We start from the raw sequence: 13,914 nt of genomic DNA on the forward strand, positions 1-13,914 counted from the left end.
GAGTTAATGATTTTTTTATTGACATTAAACAGAAAATCACTTAATGTCAATTGATCATCAATCATTTAACATAAATTGGTGCTCAGGTATTATTGTGATGGATACCCAGGGAATTCATTGTGATAGACAGATCTGAAGTAGATGCATCTGCTAAATTATTTGCTACATAGAAAAAAACATTTATATTAAATGGACTTGAGATTATATTAATTCTTGACTGTATTACTACTAAGAAAGAAGTGGATTGATTGGATCTTTAAATGATAGTGATTGACTGTATTTTTTCCTTCTTGTTGTCTCGTAGAGGGACTCATACTACTCACTCTTAAAGAGTGTTTCCTTGGAGAAACAAAGACAATGAGGACCACTGCGGCCTGCCACCTCCCTCCCCTTATTAATAGGAATCCAATCATGTAAAATACCCTGAGATAGACTCAAATGGGTGTATGTCTTCTCTGCAAAGTTAGCCGGGACTAGCCCAGCAGGGGAGGAGCATCCCCATTGCAAAGTGCTACCTGTGCCAGACCTGTATTACAGAGTCCACAGTGGTGCTGTACTGGCCTGGGTGCTTGAATGAATTTCTGGTGGGATATCCCGTGGTTCTTAGTGGTGAATAAACTGGACTGCTCTATGAATTCATTCAAAAGAGGCTCTCTTCCCCCTCCCCCTTCCCAAAGCGGGAACTGCTGTCCATGGTAATGACATGAGAACAATACTTTATGTAAAGAACTTCCAACTGGACTTACTATTTATTAGCACAGACAGTTCTGAAGGCGAAAGCGAACAGTGTTTGGCAGCAATAACTTTCAGTGAGAATACCATTAGGGAATGCAGATTGGAAACTGTAAAGCGATTTATAATGTACCTGACTGGCTTCTCGGCCTCTCTTTCTTTCCTGTCAACTGAATATAAAATTATGATTTTGGGGACACTTCCCCAATTTGAGTTTTACTGATATCACACCACAGCTTTACCAGAAGGCTGGTATCAGCCTCTGGCTAATGGGCAGCACAGAAAGGAGGATTTCTTGGATGGCATCTGTTCAAATGCTGTGGAAACGCTTCAGAAAATGAGCTGGCAAACAGGGGGTTAAAATGCTGATCCAGTAAAAGTAAGTTAGACAAGAATGTACAGCCCAGGTAGAATTGTGGAATAGGACTGGAAGACTAACAGAACCCAGGCTTGATTAGCTTGCATTTACATGGCATTGTAGATAGGTTGCCAGCCAGAGCTGGAGTGAAACCTGAGCTCAAGCCTATACCCTCAGCCATGCCTGTAGCTCAGGGTTAAAGCACTCTCAAGCTTGGGTTAGAAGTGTATGGAAAGGAGGTTGGGGTGACACCTAGGCTAGAGCCCAGGCTAACTCTGCAATGAAGACATACCCTTAAGTGTTTTATATAGCCACCCATCATCTTATCTGAGCACCTAAGGAATAGTCTCTGCTCAGTTCTTCAGAGGTCTGGGGGGTTATTCCTCCTTGGCTCCAAATTTGACAAGCACTTGTGGATCACAGGTGAAAAAGTTCACCATAATTGAGCATTTTTTCCCATTTATGTCCTGAGACAATGTCCGTATTCAGGTAAATATCCATACTCTCTCCACCTGATCCTTGAATTTCTGTAAAATGGATTTTTTTCATATACCTTAAGTGCAGAGTTAAAGCTGAAATCTCATTATGAATTAATGTGACTGAGCTAAATTTATTGTTGGTGTAAATCTTGTCTTCAGGGACTCCATTTGATCCATTGTTGCCTCTCTCATATGTGGTTCTGTTTGGACAATCAATCATAACGGGAAAACATTTGTATAATTACTCAACAAAACATGTTATAGTCAAATTGTTAGCTGTGTTTTTCACTCTCTTTTTTCAGATTCCCTCTTCCTTTCTCTTGACAAACCATCACTTACTTCCTCTTCTTTTGTTATCCTACACATTTTTCATTGTATACCACTGGGTATCAGCATTACTCACACCATAGGTGTTTCTTTTAGTAGTCTTTTGGATTGCCTGTGAATTAACCATGTCCTCAGAAAGAAAACTTACTCATAACAGAGTGAGATAATGATAGAATTTGAGTCTTTAATCTGCATTTGTGGAACCTTTCCTCATAGTTTGTGTGTGCATGTGAAATTTTGTGCAGCTTTTCCCCCCGACTTTTTTTAAACGAACATATTTGATGGAGTTATATGAGAAGAGACAGTGTTTGTTTTACATATTTATTTTTAAGACAAAAAATGAGCTTTATCTGTAAATGACTGTTCAAAAGAACATGGTAAATGGTCACAGAAACAAGAGTCTAATGCATTTCACAAAAAAAGTGTTATATTTATTTCAGTGTTTATTTCTCTAAATTTGCTTGTTAATTTAGGTTCATATACAAGCTTCTGTTAAGGTCTTTACAGTCCTTCCACTATTAAGTAATAATCTTTTACATTTTTTTACTTGATAAACATAATATTTACCATATCTAATATGTAAATGCATTGAAACGTATGTTTATCATATAAGTGCAGCTTTAACAACTTTTGAAATGTTTAATTTACTTTTAAACCTTGTTTGGATGGTACAATCTATCATGGAAATTCATATTTAGTAAATTTAAAGAAGCCTATTTTTCACTTCAAATGCCACAGAGCCTTTATATGTCACATCAACGAATACATAAAATCTTTCATTTATCATGTACAAGCACAATAATAGCCATATTCTAATCTCCAATCAAGGGCAACCATCACAGTTTATTGGAAAAGAAACTGATTACTTGAGCATACCATAAATCCTCCTAAAGTCTGCATGGTAACAATCACTGTGACATGCTTATTGAACTCGATGGGAGGTTTTCTGAAGATTTCAAGTTGGGCTTTGAGTCTGCCCCAAAAGCATATGATTCATTATCATTTGGCCTCTTCACAAAAATATTGATTTATTACATATATTTTTATCATATCAATTGTAGATTTCCAAAAGTATATGAACCCACTGATATTTTTATATTAATTATATTTTGGGGTGGGAGGTGACAAATTTCATACCAGAGAGTTTTTTAAAATATATTGAATATTGTGCACAGTTTCCAGATTTTTTAGAGATAATGAAAGATCAAGTTATTTTCAGTGTGTCACATTAATGTCACCAAAACTTCTTCCAAAGAAAAGAGTTCTGTTTTTCATTTTCCGATTTTCCTTTTATTACGTCTAGCCTAGTCTGTCCATATTTTTTTTGGTCTTTTTAGTTTGATCCATGCTTTCTGATTGCTACAGTGTGTGTCACTTCTTATTTGATTTTCCTATCTACTATTTTAAATCCCTGCCTATTTTTCTGTTCATTTTTTATAGATATTTTGCTGTTTCTTTGTGCTGTTTCTATCTCAGGGCTCAGTCCTGAGTACAAAGAGCTGCAAACTCCCACCAATGTGTGCGGTGTTTATCCCCAAAGGCCTTCTCACCCCCTTGTGGACCATGCAGGGAATGAAATTGTGAGATGCTGTCGTGTCAGGGGTGTAAAAAGGCTTCTTACAGGCTTCTTTCCCATCCCCCTCACGTACAAACGCTAGTCACAATCTGAGCCTAAATTATTAGTCTAACAGCAATACAATGAATATAATCCGAAATAAAACAGGTAAGCACCATTTCTTAACCCCTCCTTGAAAACTCTGTCTAGTCAAAGCATCAATATTAACAAGTGTCACCAAAGAGTATTATAAACTCTCCATTGTATGGTCTTGTTCCCCTTTTGAAGATTGCCTCATGCTGTGTGGGGTGGAGATTCTTTTTAAACATCACTGAACTTTTTATGCTCATCCTACAGTATTTCAATACATATGCACACTATCTATCTGTATCGATCAGTTGTCCCTTGTCTTGTCTTATACTTACAAGTTAAGTTCTTCAGGGGCAGGCGCTGTCTTTTTGTTCTGTGTTCATACAAGGCCTAGCAAAATGGGGTCCAGGTGAATAACTGGGGCTCCTAGGTACTCGGTTAATACAAATAATGACAGTTACTATTATCAGTGAGCCCTTGAGGAAATTCAGGGATATGTCTATGTCGCAGGGTCTGCTCAGACTTCCCCTCCCTCACAGTGCTCCCATTAGCCCCTAATTCCTCCAACCGCTATCCCCCTACACACCCTTCCCAGGGTCTGCTGGCCTTTGAGCCTTCCTTCAGTTGGTACAGAGGCAGAAATGCAGCCCTCCTGTCCCCTACCAGGCTAGTCCTGACTGAACTTTTCTCAGGGCTTATATACAGCTGTCTCCACTTGGCTCAGCCTATTCCTCTGGGCCAGCCCTCTTTAGGGCCTGCAGCTGGGCACCCTGCTGAGTGCCTGGGCCCCCGGTACCTGGCCACTCTGCCAGGAAGCAGGGTGCGGCCAGCCCTTTTTAGCAGGGCGTTCACAGGGTTTACTTCTGCCCTGCCACAGTCTGTTTAATGTATTGGGTGCCATTGTGTTCCTTTATTGTAGAACATGCTTCTTGAACACATTGTAGAACATGTGTTGAGTATGTAATCATTTATGAAGAATGACACCAGGATGATTATCAGATTGAACTGTCATCTCTATGCATTATAATGCAATTTTATTTAGTTAAGCAGCAGATGTATAATGACGTTAGAATTCATAAATCATTTATCAGATAATTTCTATCATTATTCCATAATAGCCTAGTCTTTTTAGGGAGATTTTCTTCCTTTCCTGGTATCCAATTTAATTTAAAACAAAAATATGTCTGGGTTTCTCAGGACAGAAGCCCTGAAAAATTAAATTTTTAATGGCTTCTGGACATTTTAAAAAATTGAATCAGGCGCCTTATGAGAACATTGATCCTTCCTCTGCAGATCTCTTTAAATTTATCCTATGAACGTATAATTTCCAGGCACTGCAGCCTGGCTGGAAATCCATCAGTCACATGGAAAACTGATAGTATTTTGTTCTGACAGATTTATAAATGCTAAGTATAATAAAATTGGTAAAATTGAAAAAATAGATATTGTTTATACAGTGAAAGATACCTTGAGATAGAATTTAAAAGTTCCCGTTAAAGGTTACCTTGTTTCATGTATTTAATTCTGTGCACCAATCAGTTTGGTTACTGACCATATGATATATTTAAAACTAACTAATTAAATTCAGTTTCCCAAAACATACAGCCTGCATCATGGGAAGAAAGTTCCTTCTAGTTGATCCATAGTTGAACAAATGCTTGATCAAAATTATTTGCCTTGTGCGGCACATTTAAGATAAGTACATATGGGCTGAGTGAGTGACTTCCATAGTGGGGAAAACACTCTGGGTCTGATTCTTATTTACGGTAAGGCCCCTTTGTATTGCTCTGGCTGTACTAATTTAAGCTGTGTGTAAAAAGGCACTAGTGTAAATCAGAATTTAGGCCTCTGCCTCTAGTCCTTAAAAGTATCTCACGTGATCTTAGTGATTCAGCTGTAAAGTACTTCTCCCTAGCAAACCTTGTATATTGTAGATTTGTGGGTATGATACTGCAGTTATAACTCCCTCTCCGTCTTTTGCATTTTGATGAGCCACTGAAATATGTCCTGATATTTTGTTGCTGTCTTTGAAAATCATTAGTAAGGCTACGTTTTAGTCATGGGTATTTTTAGTAAAAGTCATGGACAGGTCACAGGCTGTAAACAAAAATTCACTACCCGTGACCTGTCCATGACTTTTACTAAAAACACCCGTGACTAAAACTTGGAGGGAGGGCTGCCCCGGGGGCTGTGGGTGCAGGGGGAGGGTGTCCCAAGTGCTGGGGAGGGGGCAGGTGGTGGCACGTGGCCCGGGATCTCTGCTGGTGCTGGAGGGGGAAGGGGGCGGCCCGGGACTCCCGCTGGTGCTGAGGGGGCATGGGAGGCAGCGTGTGGCCCAGGACCCCTGCTGTTGCTGGCGTGAGGGGGTTTGGTGGGGCCGGCAGGCTTCCTACCTGGTTCCGCGCCTCCCCTTCACCCCCAGCAGCAGAGTGTGGGACTGGGGCACAGAACAGGGTGAGACGGCTCTGGGCAGAACTTACCTGTGGGGCTCCCTGGAAACGGCGACATCCCCCCTCTCAGCTCCCTGCAGAGGCGTGGCCAGGCAGCTCTGTGTGCTGCCTCCGCCCAGAGTGTTGGCTTCGCAGCTCTCATTGGCCAGGAACCGTGGCCAATGGGAGCTGCGGGGGTGGTGCCTGCAGGCAATGTCTTTCTCTCTAGGAACTTATACGGACCTCATTATATCTCTAGTGTGTGATTGCCTCCCTAATAATTAAAAATCAAACAGTACAAATAACCTCTTTCTCCTTTCCTCACCTGTTAAAGAAAAACCTCAAAATACATATTGGTGTGTTTAACTGGATGGGCTGAGTAAATGAATGCACTGAAAGAAGCTATTGTGCAGATTTTTAAATGTTTTTTGTTCAACAAAGTACAGTTTTCAGTATTATTACTTACTGTTTTATTACACTAGTGCCTAGAGGTCTCAAATAAATACAGTAATTTATTTCTAATTTCATCTGAGGGTTTCAGAAGTAGAGCAGGAGTTTATTAACAATTCTAATATCTCTTTTCCTTTCTCTACAGGAAACTCACATTATTCTCTTCATGGCCAGCAGAAGAAATAGACTTTCTTGTTCACTGCTCCCTACAGAGATTTTACAGGTGGTTGTTAGGGAAATGCAACAAAATTTAATAAGAATAGATAATACTTTTCCTGTAAAATTAGATAGGCTATTTTATAGGCAGGTGCAAATGTAGCCCTATTTTAATAACTCAAGAAGTGTTTGTTTTGATCTATATTTGTAGACATTAGATTGTATTTGTGTGGACTTCATACTTCATCAGTATAAACATTAACAATAAGATTGATATAGTATTACTCTGGATTTACATTGGTGTAACTAGGAATAGAATGCAGCCCACTGACTTCAGTGGAGCTACTCCTGAGCTAAGTGAATGGAAAATCTGCTCCTAAAAACTGCAGTTTCCTACATAACTAGAACATATAACACATAACTTCTAACACTGTTGCAAAAAGGGGAACAGCAGTATTTTTCTACTCGTGAGCATTAAGTTTTACCACAAGGGAAACTAAGGTATTTTTCGCAAAAAAAAACAAAAAACAAAACCCTAAGGTATTTTTGTAAACATTCTATGTTAAGCCACTGAAGCTTTTGGCTTGTTTCCAGAGCTCCAGCACTGTCCACTTACGTGGTACTGAATTGCTATAAGAAAGTTTTGGATATTGGCATCACTGACCCTTTTGTTTCAGAATATCTGTGGAAGGAGTTTGTAAACGCACTGACATCTATTCCGTTTTTCTGTTGTCTTCAGGACAGGAACAACTGTTGTTCCAGAAAGTTTAAACTCTTACTTCTTAGTAGTTGTAAAATCGGTAAGTATGTTAAAGACACATCATATGGCAGAAATGACATCCTATAATTCCTGGTGTAAAAGCTCAGATAACTGGAGGTCAGAGTAAGGAATAAAACTGAATATAAGAAAACTTTGTGAGCATGATGCATGTGAAAACTGGTGCTAGCCTCATGCGGGGATGTAATCTTTGAATACAGCCTATAGGGAGCTATTTGCATTTTTTAGTTTACATTGTGGGTCTGACCCTGCATTCCTCATTCAGACAATAGCTTCTCAATGACTTTCCTTTCACTTTCAGCTCTTTGACTACAGTGGGAAGTTTTGCTTGAGAAGGACCTCAGGATCAGGAACATACTGTAAATTCATTCTATTCTGAGGTAGCATGGGGATCCTGTTTTTCCATAACAGTGTTTTGAAAGATGTTATTAATCCATTACATGTCTGAGATATTTTTCAATCATTATAGCTATGAAGAAATCTATCTCAAGTCATATTGGGCTACATTTTTAGCCTGTATTGGTTTTGTGCCTTACAAAACAGAAGCTGAAAACTTGGCCCAGAATATTCATGTATGAATCAAGCAGTTAAAGTCTTGTAAAAATATCTAGACCATGAAAATGATATTCTCAGGTTTCAAATCTTGGATATGGTTTCACAGAGTACAGTTTATAATGGCTTGTCCTAAAAGGATTGCATGTTTGTGAAACGCTATTTAACATATGTATTTCTATATATGTTATTAGCAGATCAGTCCTTTCTTCAAACCCAGAATTCTAAGGCAGTGTGGTCTGGCAGAATGAGCATAGGCTTGGGAGACAAAAAGTCCAGAGTTTAGCTCCAGGCTCTGTCACTGACTCACTTCATGGCTTTGTGCATGTCACTTAGCCTTTCTGTCTCAGCTTTAGCACAATGGGGATAATAATACTTAGCTGCCTTACAAGGGTGTTGTGAGGATTAGCTAATGTCTGTACAGTGCTTTGAAAATACAAAGCACCATACACATTCTAAGTATTATTTAGTTTATAAATGATAATAAACCTTTAAGAATTAAAGGCCAAATTGCCCATCTTGTGGGGAAACACACCAGTGGTGGAGAGGAAGGAGGCCAGAATAGTATGTGAAGTTCATCTTGTGGAGTTTCCCTCACACTGTTGCACTGGGGTAAAGAGGTTAACTCCCCGACCCCACATGCCCCAGAATATAGTATGTGCATTCCCCAAGATCCATTTGAGGACAGTCTGCCTCAGTGGCGGATTAGCTACTGGGCCGACGATGTTTGTGCCCCCAGAAGCCCTGGGCAATTGGGGGCCCCTATAAAATGGGCACCCCCGTGCCCCAACCCACTCTGCCCTCCCGCCCAGCATTCCTATGGGGTCCCTGGCAGGAGCACCAGGCAGAGAGGGGCAAGCCCCTGTACCCTGACCCCATTTCCCTGGCAGGAGCATGGGGAGGGGAAATGCAAGCAGAAGGGGTGGAGAGGGTCCCCCACTTGCTCTGGCCCAGGGCCCCTCAAAGCCATAATCCTTCTCTGCTCTGCCCACCTGGAGACCCTGTGAACACCCTCCAGCCCACTGTGTTTTTTTCCTTCCTTCTGTCTGCCAGCTTCTGCCACTGGAACTCTCTTTAAAGGAGGCCTCCACAGTGCAGAAGGATCTCAGTGGAAAGGCTAAAATAGCCTTCTAAATTTTGGGCAGGTTGCATCGCTACCGACCACCCATCTCTTCCTCTCTGTAGACCGCACAGTCCAGTGAAGGGGAATCTGCATGGGACAAATGGGTGGGGATGGTATCACGGAAACCGCATTCTTGCCCCTATCAGCTAGGCAAGGAGAAGTCCTTGCAGGGAGGGTGTCCTGTGTGCAGAGCATCAAGGATTGCAATCTGGCTCTGTGTTTTTTCCCCTCTAAAGGCTTGTTTTTCTACATATTTTGATTCATTCATAAATGAGGTGACATTAATGCAGTCTAAAAAACACTCATGTGCTGCAAACTGTTTTTCATGCTGCTGTCTGACTGCCGCCTAATTAATCCTTAGTATGCTAATTGCATCACCTTTTCCATGGTTCATTGCTAAACTGGAAGTTTAGAGAGGAAACCCATACAAAAGCTGATCAGGACTTGAAACAGAGCTTTGAGTTATGTGAAAACTATAAATCTGATCCTAATTATGGCTGGGGAATTCATATCCGATTTTATAATGTCATGTCATGTGTATTCCTAGTGGAAAGTAAGAACTTGTACATCAAGACTTTTTATTTAAAATTTATTGGTGTGCTTTGATATACACCATGGAATATATATGTATATAAATAATTTTCCTGACTTGGAAAGCAGTTAAATATTCCCCCTGGGTTTGGGGAAGCAAGGTAGGACCCACAGATGGTTTAGAAAGCCTGATATAAACTGCAAGAACTATGTAACCAAAATTAGGAGAAACTAATTTTAGGACTGTTGTTTTTATAAATAATGGCAAAAGTAATTGTGTTTTAAATGCTGGCAAAAACCTTTTAAAAATAAAACTTGTATGGTCTGTTGTTCTTGCCCCAATAGTTATATAATTAAATTACTTTGCTAGGAAATATTAAGGAGATGCGTTCTTATATCAAATTATGGAGATTTGCAAATGCAGCTGGTATTAACAGTAATGTAATTTACACATTTACCCTTTGCATCCAGTGAATTTTTTTTCCAAAGTGCTGTATTTCACCGATGTGAACATTTTTTACTGGAGATCAGTATTTGAATAGGTTGTGTGTCTAGGGGCACAGGTGTACATTCATGGTTATCCCATAGCTGACTTATTACTATGTTTAAATGCTCTTCTGAATTGGGGCCTTTATTAGCACAGTTTCAGACAGCTGAAAGTTATTTTGAAAAAGCTGCCTTATGTTTAATTTGAACAGTCAAAAATAAGTTTTAGTGCTTAGTAGAACAGACAATGCATTTTAATTACCTTTACAGTGTGAACTTTTTTAGAACACATTCTTGCTTGGAGTTACTTTAGCAAGTCTGACAAAACTTATATTCCTTGCAAGCCAAACTCACTTGTGAAGAAATCAGACAGGCTACCTGAGTAATTCAGGGGAAGTAAATTTTGCAATTGTTCAGATAGATATTGCATAACAACCCCCACTATTACTGTAACATTTAAACTTAAGTGAAAATCATACAGTGGAAACCTTGTGCAATATTTTGAAAATGTATCCCTTTATTCTTGGAAGATGAATTTCAAAGATTTGCTTCTACAAAAGCTTCTATCACAGAACATCATATTAAATAAGTCAACTAGTATCAGTATGATGGTTTAATCTGCACATTTTATTTTGCACATTGTCAAAATAAAATTGTAGGTCAGACACGGAAAAGAGTAATGGTAACATATTAGGCAATGTAGAGTAACAAAAACATCTTTAAATATTATTTCCATCTAATTATAATCTCCATACATTTCCAGGGTCGATGTCTGATAGTGACACAACTGGATCAAGAGAGAATATATGCACACTCCAATGAAATGCAGAATTTTTCTTCTCTTTGTAATAATTTTAACACAATATTGTCCTTAAAAGAAAAGAAGGATTTGACTAGAAGACTTTGGGAAAGTAAGTGTCTTTGTCATGGTAGGTAACAGTGTAAAATACTTTAACCCTTATTTGGAGGCTAGATAACCAGCAGTTCTGAATATTGTAATCTTTTTCTCTATGTAAATGCTATGAACAAGGGGTGGGATTTTCAGATGAGCCTAAGCTGTTTAGGACTACAAGTCTCACTGACTTTTGTTTCTAAGACATGTAGGTGCTTTTGAAAATTCCACACATGGCAATTACAATAACACACAATATAGTCTGGAAAAAGTCTAAGCATTCAGAATATATTGGTCTATTCCACACTGTCTGTTGTGGTAACATTTGGGGAGCTCATGTTTAGTAGTTACACATACATCTTGGTTGTTGGGTTTGAAGCACCCACAGGGAGTTGGGAGGGGAAATACGTGTAGTGTCACAGTATCAAGCATTTGTGGGCTATCCACTAAGGAGCATCTTTTAAATCTAGGAAAAGAGTTCGTTGTTACCTTAGTGGTGCAATGGAGCTGGGAGGGACTATAGAATTCTAAAGTGAAAACTGGTGGCCATACTTAAAATGTTAATTAAAACTCCAAGTTCTTAATGAACCAGCTAGATCTCCTAGGATCATGTAACTGGAAGTGAGGGCATCCTTTGCATATGCTGTCTTAAATTAGCAAATCCCCTCATGGAAGGAAAGAAAGTGATGCCAAAACTTACTGCTATAATTTCCATGGTAACACTAATGTAAGTGACTTGACTTACTTTTATTTTCTTCTTGTTTTTATTTGTTAAAAATCTCCATTTTTCATTAAAACAAAATTATATTGAGGCCAGCAAACAACATCAAATTAAGTCCTACAAATTACAATGTGAGTTGTCAAATTCTCTCTCTAGACTGGGAATTAAATTAACAAAACAAAAGCAAATTAAGTCACCCTGACTTTTATAATGATGTAGTTTCAAGGATTTATTATAATATCTGTTATGTTAATATCTCAAATTGCTGTTACAAAAGTTATATTTGATTTGATTTTAGGATCTCCGTATTCAGCTGCTCAGAGAACGCCTCTTACCCAGATGCCCAGAAGACAAAGACCTCAAGTAGGACAACCATTTCTACCTCTTAGTTTAGAATTTTCCTTTTCTGGGTCATTTCTTAGGAGGGTGGGATCATCCCCTTCCTATGGTGCAGATTTGCAGAAGTTTTTAAACTCTTCATGTACCAGTGAAGGGGATCTTCTGTTATAGTTTATCCCTTGAGTTCAAGATGCAACAGCCAGTAAAGAGGATCGTGAAAGCCCTTGAATATAGATACCTGCTGACAGAACTTTTCTACTTGTCCCACTTACATAGTCATTGAGAGAGAGAATGAGAATGATTCTATATCCTGGAGGTTCAGGCACTCACCTGAGAGGGAGAGACCCAGGGTTTAATCCCCCTGCTTCAATGACTATTTAAGTACTTATCCAAAGTGGAACAGGGACAACAGGAGAGATGGAAAGAGACTACATCAGAATATCCCAAAGCCAACTGTTTGGGGCACCCTTCTCAGAGGTGGGAAATCCCTGTTCAAATTCTCTCTGTCAGGCAGAGGGGGAAACTGAACTTGCGTCTCCCTTATCCTGGGTAAGTGCTCTAAGCAGTGAGCTAAAAATGATAAGGGAGGCATCGCTTTATCCAGCTGGATTTTTGGGTGGTGCCTGATCCCATAGGCGTGCTCTCAGCAAACCCACGGGATTGGACCCCACAGGCGAGATAAGGATTGCCCCAGCTATCTTTACCTGGTCTGAAGATCATGCTGGGCCTTAAGCATGAGATAGGCATTGTGCACATGCTGAGTGGCAGAAATTTTAATAGAGAGAATTTAGGTGCTAGGGAATTTTAGGTACCTACAGGACTAGGTAGCAGCCAAGAAGGGGTTTTGAGGGTCTGACTGGTGCCTACATTTTGGACGTAAGCACCTCTAGTGAGGAGTTAGGCACCTAAGTACTTTTATGAATCTGGGCCTTTGTGCCTAAGCTGGTAGAACTGAAGATAATGGGAGCAGGGCTGGTCTGGTCCCATTAATAGTGTGCTTGTTTTTTGTTTGTTTATTTGGATAGCACCAACGGTGTGCACATAAATGAAAGGCAGGTTGTGAATAATTACTAACAAATAATCGTAATCAAATAATATCTTAAACATATTGTAAGGTGGTAAGCATGCATTTTGAGAAGACCGAGTATGCAAAAATACTTTAACAGTAAGACGTCTGCTGTGCAGAACTGAGCAAGTGCAGAATTTGTGAAAAGAAAATATTCTTCTTTTCCTATACCTTGCTCGTGATTATATAGCATAATTCACTCATTTCTGATTTAATATACTGTTTTTATCATGGTGTTCAGATTGTAATATTACATAGCATGAAATGACAGTGTGCCTTTAACTGGATTACTCATGCCACACTTGATTTTATTACAAGAATATTATAAAAAGGCAGAGAAAATGAATCATTTCCTAAGTTAATTAATGTATCACTTACCAACTGTCATTAAACCCTAGTTAATTAAATATAGTGGCAAAGTTAATTAAGAAGACGGATACTTTCCTAAAACAAATGAACAAGTTGCTTAAAATACAGGTTCCTTTAACATCTTCCTTGATTGATTTAATAGACAGCTGCTGTACTATGTTATTCGCTCAGGGATAGAAGAGCCTTTGGTGATCTGGAACAGAAAGGTAATGAGGCATTGCATGCAAATCTAATAGAAGGTAAGCATGGTCTGAAGTGACAAGTGTGTCAGAAATAGGATGACCAGATGTCCCAATTTTATAGAGACAGTCCCAATATTTGGGGCTTTGTCTTATATAGGCACTTATTACCCCCCACCGCCGTCCTAATTTTTCACACTTGCAGTCTGGTCACTCTAGTCAGAAAGCAACATACAGTGCTGAAAAGCATATTGAGAAGTTCCGAATTGGAACTTCTTTTCCTTATAGCTACCACATAGTTG

General features: G+C 39.3%; 1 protein-coding gene across 1 annotated transcript in view; it reads left to right on the forward strand.

Moving 5' to 3' along the window:
• The window catches only part of LOC114022198 (cyclic nucleotide-binding domain-containing protein 2), an 82,426-nt gene that overhangs the window by 54,486 nt on the left and 14,026 nt on the right, over positions 1-13,914 (forward strand). The window contains exons 9-13 of the mRNA XM_043546199.1: positions 6,566-6,643; positions 7,316-7,376; positions 10,810-10,957; positions 11,958-12,022; positions 13,576-13,639. Coding sequence (XP_043402134.1) covers positions 6,566-6,643; positions 7,316-7,376; positions 10,810-10,957; positions 11,958-12,022; positions 13,576-13,639 — 416 coding nt within the window. The remainder of the gene's footprint in view (positions 1-6,565; positions 6,644-7,315; positions 7,377-10,809; positions 10,958-11,957; positions 12,023-13,575; positions 13,640-13,914) is intronic.

Source organism: Chelonia mydas, chromosome 4 (assembly GCF_015237465.2).
Source record: "Chelonia mydas isolate rCheMyd1 chromosome 4, rCheMyd1.pri.v2, whole genome shotgun sequence".
Taxonomy (NCBI): domain Eukaryota; kingdom Metazoa; phylum Chordata; order Testudines; family Cheloniidae; genus Chelonia; species Chelonia mydas.